The 12,300-nt window shown below is 38.2% G+C and overlaps 1 protein-coding gene across 1 annotated transcript in view; it reads right to left on the minus strand.

The window, feature by feature from the left end:
- Nucleotides 1–12,300, minus strand: part of LOC122811050 — a 746,005-nt gene that overhangs the window by 280,143 nt on the left and 453,562 nt on the right. Inside the window, exon 6 of the mRNA XM_044082592.1 lies at nt 4,418–4,497. Within this exon, the coding sequence (XP_043938527.1) occupies nt 4,418–4,497 (80 nt within the window). The remainder of the gene's footprint in view (nt 1–4,417; nt 4,498–12,300) is intronic.

Genomic DNA, 12,300 nt, shown 5'->3' on the forward strand with positions numbered 1-12,300 from the left:
GCTAAAAGGCAGTACAATTTTTGCCAGTGACATGGATCCCAGGGCTTGTAAAATCAACTGGGCTGAAATTCTGGTACTGCAAATTATTTTCCTGACCTGCATCCTTATCATTTGCACTCTTGATAGTGGGAGAGAGGCTACCATAGATACTGTGTTGAACACTGCTTCTATGAATTCTAATGTCTGGGTTGGTTGTAAATGTGACTTCTTGTAATTTATGGTTATTCTGAGATGTGAACTCAGACAAAACCCCTCGCAAGTAAGGCAGGTGCTAAGGCCCAAAACACACCAAGGAAACAAAATAAAGGGCCAGCACAAGTGGAGGTTGCCCAAAATTAATTTAATATAAATTGGAAAACTAAATACAAAATGAAGGATATAAACTACCCCCAAATCAGCACCTAAGTGCCATAAATAAGCGAAGTCAGCACAAAAGTGCCATAAATAAGCCTTAAATTAATTTTGGGCAACCTCCACTGATGCTGGCCCTTTATTTTGTTTATTATGAGATGTGAACAGGTCTGTAGCACCTGATATCATGCTTCTATCAGTTGATGCCTGGTCAGGGTTGTAATGAGCCAGTCATCTAAATAAACAAACACCTGGAATCCTTGCAGTCTCAAGTGAGCTGCTACCATCATTGCCATGCACTTGGTAAACACCCTGGGGGCTGTGGTGAGGCCAAAGCGCAGTGCTCTGAACTGATAGTGACTGGCTTCCAGACAGAAGCTCAAGTGCCATCTGGATTGTCTGTTCATCTTTATGTGACAGTACATATCCCGAAGATCTATCCAGCACATCCAGTCATCCTTGCCCAGAAAGGGCAGAATGGACTGAACCATGACCATTCAGCACTTTGTGTATTGAACTGACTTGCTCAATACACTGAGATCCAAAATTGGTCTCCAGCCCCATGTTTTCTTTGGCACTACAAAGAATCTTGAGTAAGTTCTGGAGTTTATTTGTTCTGATGGGACCTCTTAGATGACTCTTTATCTAGCAGCTTTTATATTTCTAGTGCTGCTGCTTTCCTCTGGTTGGGTGGAACATCTGGAAATTTTCTTGACAATGGAGCTGGTAGGGAAAATAGAATTATATAACTTCTGGAAATAATTCTCTGCACCCAACTGTCTTTTGTTATATCTAGCCAGGCTCTCTGGTACAGAGGTAAGCAACCCTTGACTGCTTCCAGAGGTAGGCAATTGGGCCTCCATTCAGAAGCACTGAAACGGTCCGTCAGAAAAAAAATCTCTAGACCCCCCCCACAGTTTTGCAGGCCTTCTCTGCCACAGGGGCATTGCCTTCCATTATAGCTCCCCCCACCTCTTGGAGAGCTATCTCCATATTTGTCCTAAAAATGACCCTGGGACTTTCTGAACCACATTTTTTGACCTCCCTTTTGATCCCTTGAAAAGGTCCTTTGAAGGGTTGAAGAACACATGTCCACTGCAGAAAGGGTCTTTCCATCTTTCTCACACCTGGTGATTGTGTCCTTCACTGTTTGGTGAAAGAAGTGCCATCAAAGGGAGCACTGACGAACAAGGACTTAAAGAACGCCAGAAAATCACACAAGCTCATCCAGGCATGCCCCCTGATGGAAATATCTAAACCCATGGCCCTTGAGGCACCTTCTGCAGAGTGTGAGATAAGTCTCATAAAAGAATTAGATACAGGCTACAGGGTAGCCAACTGAGATATGACTGAAGATTGAGCCTCAGCAGTTTCATTTCCAGAAAAAGAGTTCAATAACTCTTTAATCAAATCTCTTTGAAGAATCATTTAATGTGCCAAACAGTTCAGTCACTGAAGCCTAAACATGCTTCCCAAATCTGTCTATCACAGTAGACTCTGTATTAGGAAGATGGACAGTGGAACTCTGTTCCATGAGTTCCTTTTTTTATACCTGCCGCCACGATCATGGCATCTACTGGCACCCCTTTACCCAAAATTCCCTGCATACTGGTGGAGCCAGAATCTGGTCTGGTCTCTTTGGATTGGCGCAACCATATCAGGTTCCTTCCACGCCTGCCTAGAGATCAAATCAATGAGCTCATCTGCAGGCGGAGTAAACCAGGAGGTAGACAGACCAGTTCCAATGGCTTCCAGAAACAATGATTTTTCCAGAGAAGGGTCTTGAGAAGACCAGCCACCCTTCTGCTTAAGGATCTCAAGAATGTCTCCAAATGAGAAGTCATTGGATGGTGATTTTAGTGACCCCTACCTTCATCGAAATCAGAATCCCCAGTGACTTACTCCTGAGGAGAGTCCAAGTGCCTCCTTTTGTACTTTCTCTTCCTAGGGACTCCGTCAGTGGGGTGGCCCAATGAAGTATCAGAAGAGATTAGGATACGCAGCTGGGTAGTCTGAAAGCTTTGAGTTGGCTGTCCCTGTAGGGTTAAATGTTGAGGATCATGGTGCAAAGTCATCTGAGAAGTAGAGGGTGGATCTGAGAAGGTAGGACCCATCTGACTTGCCGGAGCAGAGAACACTCTCTTCACAACCTCAAAATCAGATTGCTCCAGGGAGAAGGAAGACAACGGAACCAAGAAATCGAGTTTCTGGCTCATCACCTCCCTCTGCCCCAAGAACAATCCACCTGAGCGGAAGTCAGAGCCAACCTATCTGGTGCTGAGGCTCCAAAAGGAAGAGATGACTCTAAAACCTCATAGACTACTTCAACCTCCCAGATCTGACTGGGATACTTCGGCTCCGAGGATGTTGGAACCAGTGCACTCAGAGCAGTATTCGGATTCCAAAGAAGGTGTTTTCTTCAGATCCAAACCAGATGGACCCGGAACACTCAGATCCAAGGACTCTAAAACAACAGCTTGTATTAGAGAAGGAGCTGTAATGGGTGGAGCAGAAGATGATTGGACTTCCTGACCTGAAGGGGTAAGAACCATGAGAACTCCTATATGAATTTGCACTGTGCAAAATTTCCTCATCATCTTTTCCACATCTGCTTCCATGAGACTCCTGGAGAAATGAGATGATGTTAGGGACGGCTATTTGAAGCACCTCTGTAAAAAGGGAGAGGGCATTCTAGATGGGAATGGATCCAGACTAGGAGAATAAGTTGTCCTTGGTAAAGGTTTCGGATTAGATGGTTAGGATCCAGAACAGGCTTGATCGGATCCGATGAGGGTGTGACCGTAAGCAATTTCAAATCCAATTTCTCTTTCTTCTTCTTAGGTTCTGAGGAAGAAGAGGATGGAGAGTTGTAAGGTTTAGACTGTTTTGTAGGGTCTCCAGATTTGTGTTTGTGGGATTAAACCCCAGTAATGGCTTCAGAGAAGGAAGTTGTTAGTAAGCCTTTAAAATCAATTTATTCTTCCTGTCAGTTAGTGCTCGGGGGTTGAACCCATGACAGATACTACCATCCTGTTGTAAATGATCCAGGCCCAAGCAATATACACAAAGACTGTGAACACTTATCACACTTTTTTAAATCCTGTAGGACTATTTTCAGACATTTTGAAAGAAAAAAATATTGTAATAACAGAAGTACTAAACTAAACTCAACTTTTTTTTTAACTAGAAAGAGGAGGAAAAGATAAATACCAACAATGATATTGAAGAACTACAAATACTGCGGTGGTGGTGCTGCGGTAGCGTTGTCACCTCACAGTAATACGTTGTACTGTTCGATTCTTAGCTAGAGCATCTTCTGTGTGGAGATATGCGTGAATGGGCGTACCTTCGTTGAAGGTTGTGTGTCAGGGCCGGCAACTCAGCACGTAAAAATCTACTGCCAATCATTAGCGGACCGGAGTTTCCACTGTGGCGACCCCTAACCGGGAAAAGCTGAAAGACACAACAACAACAACAATAATCTTGCAGATAAGAAAAAATAGCAATTATGGTAAGGAAAAAGGTATACACTAAGTGTAAAGGGAGTATGAACCTATGAGTAGGGAAGGAAGGTTAGACTTACTAACGATGGTAGAAAAGCTTACACTCAAACGTGTATGAAAAAGGACAGTAATAATGACTTAAAAATAAAATTAAAGATTAAAGAATAAAGAAATAGTTGTATACGAGGATTTTTTTAGATAAGAAATATCAGAAAGGACTTATCTCCCACTGAACACTCAAGAGCTGAAGGCGACCATATCAGGAAGCAAAAGTGGCAAACGAGATATGAGAGATGTTAGGGGTTGGTGCATTATGGGTAGGGAAGGAGCTGAAGAGTTTGTTGGAGGCCAAGAGGTGGTATAACAGCCAAGCTGGATCCCAGGATTGGATCCAATCTCATTCGTTGATGAATGAATGAACATTGACAACATCAGATCTAGACATTTTAAACAAATGCTCAGTAGGAAAAAAAAACATAAACTTTGTTAACTGAAGAGAACAGAATTTGGTAAACCATTCACTAAGTGTTTTAATGAAATGATTATTCATAACTCTTACTTACCTGTGGTTTTGACTGATATTCTGCTGACTGAGCTGAAGTGGTAGGAAAGTCAGATGGCTGTTCAACAATCTCCACAGTAGCTGTAATGGTTAACAGTTAATACACTGGTAAGTAAACAGAGTAGTTTTGAGAGTTACAGTTTTCAGGATGGAGCATGCAAAATTGCAGTCACAGTTAAATGCTTACATAGGAATATGCTCATACTAAAGCACAGTTGGTCCAGTACTAATCATAAAGTACAACTGTGTAAGTAAATTCACCATATCAGTGATGTTAAAATAGATCATTGTTGTAATACTCTAAGCTATATAGGACAAATCCTACCAAGGAATAGAAAACCGGGTAGCTGCCAAAGCTTGAGACACCTTCTAACGATGTCCAGCTTGAGCTGAGCAGTATAAATTCAATGGATAGGGTGCCAAACAGAGTTTTCTTGCTTCAGAACAAGGGAGAGTGGAGCCCTACCAGATAAGTATGTGTCAGGAGAAGAAAATAATGAGAAAAATCCACACCCTAGCATTAAAACAAACAAAAAGGTAGGGGGGCGGATGGAGATTGCTTCTACCACAACAGTGATCTATTCAAACATGCACTGCTGTGTACGTTTCCTTACACAACTCTATCGTGTTCATCATTAGATCACTACTGCAGTAGCCTAAGCTGTATGGCACAAATACCTGAAAGGGAGGAGGAGTAAGAAGGATTAGAGTCCAGCAGAGCCAGAGAATAGCTCTTACAAGGCCTGCTGTAGCTCTAGAAAAAGTAAGTATTTTGTAGTGCTTGGCAACAGTGTACAACGATGATCACGTTGCTGCCGCAAGAACATTTGTAGAGTATACTCCTTTCCAAAAAAATAGCCAAAGCCCTGGTAGGGTGGTCCCTGACCTTCACCGGAATTACCTTATTATGGTGAGAATTGCAAAAAGCAATAGCACAAGACAGCCATTTAACAATTCTCTGATTTGACACTGATGATCTCTTTTTCTTACCTTTAAATGAATAAACATTTAATTAGACTTCTTCAAGGTTTTTATTTTGCCAATAGAGTATCACAGTTGCTCTTGGTCATCCAGAGAGTGTTGAATTCTTTCGCCCACCCCCTACTTTTGGTTCTGGACAGAAAATGGAAATGAATTGCCTGGCTCAAAGTAAATTCTGAAACTACTTTAGGCATGAAGGAAAGATTTATTTTCAAAGTTACATATCTTTGTGAAGGTCGGGCGGCACAATGCCAGGCCACTTCTATGGGCTAGGCTTGTAAAGGCTCCAGGGCCATTAGCCTAGTACACACCTATGAACCTATGAGATACAACTGATTCACTATAAGAACTTGTAACTCAGCTACTCTTCTTGCAGAAGTCAGAGCAATTTGTAATACTTTTTAATAAGATAACTTCAAATCAACTTGATGACCACGTTCAAAATGAAAAAAGTGGAGGTTTCTCCAAAATAAAAATTAAGATCCCAAGAAAGAGCCACCTGTCTACTAGGAGTATGGGTATGTAAAACTCCTTTCAAAAATGGTTTCACTTGAGGCAGAGTACAAAGTGGGAGGCCTGTCACTAACTTGATGGCAGTTATGGTGACTGCTGTTTCTGTGAAAATGTTTCTCCAAAAGTACTTTTGGCGATATGGAGAATTCTTTTTTCTCCACTATGTGACATTGGAGTGTGTGTGTGTGTGTGTGTGTGTGTGTGTGTGTGTGTGTGTGTGTGTGTGTGTGTGTGTGTGTGTGTGTGTGTGTGTCTATATATATATATATATATATATATATATATATATATATATATATATATATATATGTATGAGAACCACCACAGGAATGCAAAACCAGTCCACGTACGACAGACACAACCTCTGTAGATACAAAAAGTTTATTCAGCAATAAAAATCCACTATTAAGCACTTTCTTCCCTTAGCTTAAAAAAGGGACTTCCTCAGAACACTTTATAAAATGGATAAAATGCATAAAAACCCAACCATATATGCCCAAAATAATTATGTAATGAGTGTTAATTAATTAATTAATTAAACCTTAAAGTGATATCCACTTTGACGCCTTTAAAAATAATAGACTGCATATGATGACCATCCAATTAATTTACATATAAAAAATATAACTATATATAATATTCCATATCGGAAACAAAAATAATATAATAATATATGCTGTTAAATACAATGCACAATACGATATGTCTCAAACCATGTAAACATTCCATATATTATAATCCATACACTGATGTTAAAAAATCTATACATGACATACTTGTGTAAAAATCAATTAATTTCCTCATAAATTCATAAGGGGACTAAAAAACAATTATGCAAAATCAATTAACTCAAAATGTGCCTTAATTTCAATACACTGGAAATACTAATTGCCTCATTTAACCCTAGAAAGTTAGCTGCATCCAATTTAAGCTACCATCTCAATTCACAGATGTCTAAGTGAATGTCCAAAACTCTCCCCTGTGGCATATGTTGGATCACCAAAAATTTACATACATGGTTGCTATACTGATGTATATGTCTAGCAAGTGCATTCGTTTTGTAGCTTGTGTTTTATATCTAATAAATGCTCTGCTATTCTATTTTTAATGATGCTGTTAATGTTTTAGAACATTGTCTTATATTTAATGAGTTTAAAGATTTTAAGGTGTATGATTATTCCATGAAAGAAATCAAAACAGAGCACGTGAATGTCATTTCAAAGGGTTTTACATTTGTGCCATATAGGAGGGCTAGAATTGACAGTACATTGATTGACTTAAAATGTTACACAAGGGAACGCAACCTTAAAGTTTGGTTTAATTCACAGGATGGTAAGGAAAATATAAACGGTAGCTTAAGGAGACCCAGCACTTTTAATCCGCCTTTGAACAATGTTATTAGACTTTTTGAAAATAAATGTGAAAAGGACATATGTAAAGTGTTGAAACAAAAAACAGATGATAATCTATCTAATCTTACATTAGGAGAGGAATGTTTGCTTTTAGATTTGGTGCATGATACGAGTATTCGGTTGATAAAGCCAGATAAGGGCAATGGAATTGTTGTTATGAACAAATCGGATTATTTAAATGCTATTAACACTATGTTACTGGATGAATCATACGTTGAGAGGTCCATTAATGAGATACACGTCATGTATAGAAAATTGATTTGCTTATTGATGACATGTTGTTTCAAGGTCAAATTAGTGAGGATGAACACACCTTCATGACTAATAAGTACCCAATGATTCCCAATATTGTTTGAATTCCCAAGATTCATCAAGGGTTGATGAATCCACAATTTAGACTTATTGTCGACAGAAACCGTTCCAAGACATGTTTTATAGGGCAATTCTTGGATCAGAAATTGCAGATGGGTCTGAAAAGCTTTCCACATATTTGTAAGGATCCGTGGGAATTCCTGGATAAAGTGAGTATAATCAAGTTGGAGCAGAGTAATATATATATTTTGGTAACAACAGACGTAGTTAATCTCTTTACAGTTATACCACATAATGAAGGATTAGAGTGGTTAGAGGCCCAACTTTTGGAAACCCAGCTATTTGATCAGGATGATATTAACATGTACGTTACTCTCATGGAGGTGGTGCTCAAGAACAATTATTTGTATTTTAAAGGCCAATATTATACGTAGAGGACGGGGGTAGCAATGGGGGCTGCATGCACCCCCGTTTTTGCTAATTAGATTATGGTCTATTGGGAACGACAATTTGTTTTCAAAAATGAATATATGTCCAATATTTTGTTTTAGACAAGATTTTTGGATGACTTGTTCATTTTTTATGGACGGGCACCGAAACTGAATTGCAGCAATTCTATACATACATTAACCATACAGTTGATTTTTTGAAATTCACATACCAACACAGTAAGAAAAGTATAAATTACCTGGATGTAGAATTATTCATCACTGGGTCTAATAGCTTAGGGTCCAAAATTCATAGAAAACAGACATTTTCTAATTCCTATTTGGAATATACCAGTGCACATCCACACTTTCAGAAAAAGTCTATAGTGAAAGGACAGCTGGTCAGAGCAGCCAGGATTTTTAGCTCGAATACAACTTTTTTGGACGAAGTCAGATTTATTATGAACATGTTTACAGCAAGAGTATCCAGAGGCTGTTTTAGAGGGAGTAAGTCAAGAAGTGATTGATAAAAGGAATACTGGTTTCTATAGACCAATTCTGTTTTTTAGTAAAGACACTTTAGGTGTTTCAAACAAACTTTTGGATCCTAATTTTGGTATGGGATTCATTGTTTGTTTCAATCAGGATGTGTTGAAGATAGTAGACATTATATATAATAACTGGGACATACTACAATTTGATGTGAATATAGCCCATAAAGTGGGGGGAGGATCAAAAATTATTTACAAAAGGGAATATATCTTTCAAAGATATTTTTGAGAGAGTCAATCCTCACTATGGAAAGGGCACGGTTAGACAAAAAGGTAATTTTAAGTGTCAACATTGTAATTATTGCCCCCACATTTTGGAGACAGGGGAAAAGTTTGAATTGAATGGGAAAATTTTGAGACTAAATGGACACTAATTGTAACACAGCTGGTGATGTCTATTTAGCTAAGTGTCTTATGTGCCCAACTTTTTATGTGGGGAAGACAGCTAGTTTTTTTAAAAATAGAATAGCAGAGCATTTATTAGATATAAAACATAAGAGACAAACAAATGCACTTGCTAGACATATACATCAGTACAGCAACCATGTATTTAAATTTTTGGTGATCCAATATATGCCAAAGGACCCACAGGGGAGAGTTTTGGACATTCACTTAGACATCTGTGAATTAAGATGGCAGCTTAGATTGGATGCAGCTAACTTTCCAGGGTTAAATGAGGCAATTAGTATTTCCAGTATATTGAAATTAAGGCACATTTTGGGTTAACTGATTTTGCATAATTGTCTTTTTAGTCCCCTTATGAATTTATGAGGAAATTAATTGATTTTTACGCAAGTATGTCATGTATAGATTTTTTAACATCAATGTATGGATTATAATATATGGAATGTTTACATGGTTTGAGACATATTGTATTATTTTTGTTTCCGATATTGCATATTATATATATTTATATTTTTTATATTTAAATTAATCGGATGGTCATCATATGCAGTCTATTATTTTTAAAGGCGTTAAAGTGGATATCACTTTAAGGTTTAATTAATTAATTAATTAACACTCATTACGTAATTATTTTGGTTATATATAGTTGGGTTTTTATGCATTTTATCCATTTTATAAAGTGTTCTGAGGAAGTCCCTTTTTTAAGCTAAGGGAAGAAAGCGCTTAACTGTGGATATTTATTGCTGAATAAACTTTTTGTATCTACAGTGGTTATGTCTGTCATACATGGACTGGCTTCACATTCCTGTGGTGATTCTCAAGTTTATACTACTTCATTTGGAGTTTGGATATATATATATATATATATATATATATATATATATATATATATGTTTGTGAGATGTGGGTGGTACCCTCGGGGGTGCAGGGAGGGGACCAAAAAAAAGATTTCTTCTGCATTACTCTGAAAGTGCTTTCAGTGAAACGATTTCAGAGTTTTTGCTGTTGGGGAAACAGATGTCGATTTAGTGACATGATTCAGAAGGGGGTGGGGAGGACCCATTGGTAGATAAGTAGAGATGGCCTAGAGATTAATTTTGACAGAAAAATAAGAAAGGCCAGAGGATAATAACTCAAATACTGTAGAACCAGATATGCTTGGGTCTTAAAAGGATTCTGTTTTTTAGTCTGGCACCAATGAGACAATCTTTTCTAACTAGCCAAATATGATTTTCTAGTAGCAGGTTTCTTAGCCTCCTTTAATACCTGCTGCATGATTTCAGAAAACAAGTGCCTAAAATGTATTAAAATGCTATCATCTAGGCAGTGAGTTGAAGAAATTGCAGGTTGAGGTGTATTAACCTGTGTGAGAATGTCCATCATGTGAGGAAGCTTGTGGCAATTGCTCTTGGCAATTTTCAGAAGAAGAGAGAACCACTTCTGCCTGGGCCAAAAGAGTGTTTAACAGTATAATTTCTGGAGAATCCTTCTGAATCTTTATAAGAACCTGGTTATCATAGTAAAGTGTGAAAAGGTGTACAGAAATATTGTCTTCCTGGCCTTTGTCAAGGAGTCCTTGAGCAGAATTTCTTTAACCGGTTGTTGTGAATGGAGGCAAACACATCTACTTCTGGTATTCACAGTTGGATAAATTCCTGGAAGACCCTCTGGGTGCAATTTCCTTTTCTCGGAGTCTTTCCTAGTCCTGCTCGCTTGTCTGCTAAAATATTCTGCTGTGATAGAATGTAAGTAGCCTAAATGGTCATACTGTGCTGAGTTAATACTTCCAAGGCTACTATGGCTAGTCTGCAAATGGGGTTGGATCTGGTCCCCTCGGACAGTTTGTTTATGTGCCACATCACTGTGGTGTTGCCTGTGATTACTTGTAGAGTGGCTGGAATCCAAAGTTTGATTATAGATAATGAAATAATTTATTAGTGCCATCATTTTTTTGACATTTATGCATTTTAATTTGTCCTTCTCATTCCACAGATCTTAAACGTTCACAACCTCACCACCTTGGATACAGGTCCCCACTCCCCCAGAAAAGTCTGAAGCATCTGTGATTATAGACTCTGTAGGGGCTGTAAGGGTAAGGGGGAGATCTGGGTTGAAAGACAACTGATCAACCCAACAGAGTAGATCTCTTTTCACAAATCTTAGCACTGAGATCTGAAATGAAAGGGGTGCTGGTGTTGGGTCTAAACTAATTTGATGAACTACTGAATTTTCTCATGTGCTGTCTGGCCAAAGAAATCATGAGAACTGTGGAAGCCATGAAATATAGAATGGGGAAAAATTACCTGGCATATGTCAGAATCTGGTTGGAAAATATCAGAAACTGTTCCTTTGAAAACTCTACTTTGCCCTGAGGATGGAAGGCCATGACGAGTGATGTATCTAAGAGACATCTCAGAAATACTATGCCATGAGATGGAATGAGAGAAGACTTCTTTGTTTACCTAAAGACCTAGACTGAGGAAAAAGATTTTATATCCAATTCAAAGATTCTTGACAACTCTGAAAGAATCTGCAAAAATAAGGCAATTGTCTAACTATGGAAAAAATGTGAATACCCTGCAGCCTGCAATGGGTTATTACAGGATCCTCGTACTTTGTAAACATTATTGAAGCTGCTGACAACTCAAATGGTAAAGCAGAAAAATTTATTATTTATTTATTTATTTATTTGCAGTTGGTTTACCAGGATAGTCCATTGGGCCAAAAGAGCCTGTTTTCAATGGAGTCCTGGGGAGAAAAGCTCCAAAAACAATTAGCAAGGTTGCAATAAGGTATTTAGTTTCAATTATACAATTCCTATGGACTTGGAAATACAGTAGACTAGTGTATAAATATATACAAATGTTACAATCTTGTATCACTGAAAACAATTTACAATATACAAACTGAGAGGCTTTTACAACCTACAATCATACATTCAGGATGAGTAGCTTAATACAATCAAGAGAAAGGTATATGAGCTGACAAAACCTTTCAATATAGAAACAGAGAACCTTTTCCATCAGAGTGTATATTTACACTAAGGTACATTTAAGTATTCAGAAAAAGCTAATATAAGCAAGAGCAAGATCTATGAGTTTAGGAGAGTAAGTAGAAAATTTCATTATGAATAGGGGAGGATAAGTGGAAATTCTCAGTATGAGGAGATTATGTTGGGTGGGAGCAGGAGCATTCCCACTGGGAAATTAGGTGTGAGTGAAGGGATTTTTTGAATGAGAAGGGATTTGTGATGGTACGAATGGATGGGGGTAAGGAGTTCCA

The sequence above is a fragment of the Protopterus annectens genome, chromosome 9.part0 (genome assembly GCF_019279795.1).
Source record: "Protopterus annectens isolate FY-2018-M chromosome 9.part0, PAN1.0, whole genome shotgun sequence".
Taxonomy (NCBI): Eukaryota; Metazoa; Chordata; order Ceratodontiformes; family Protopteridae; genus Protopterus; species Protopterus annectens.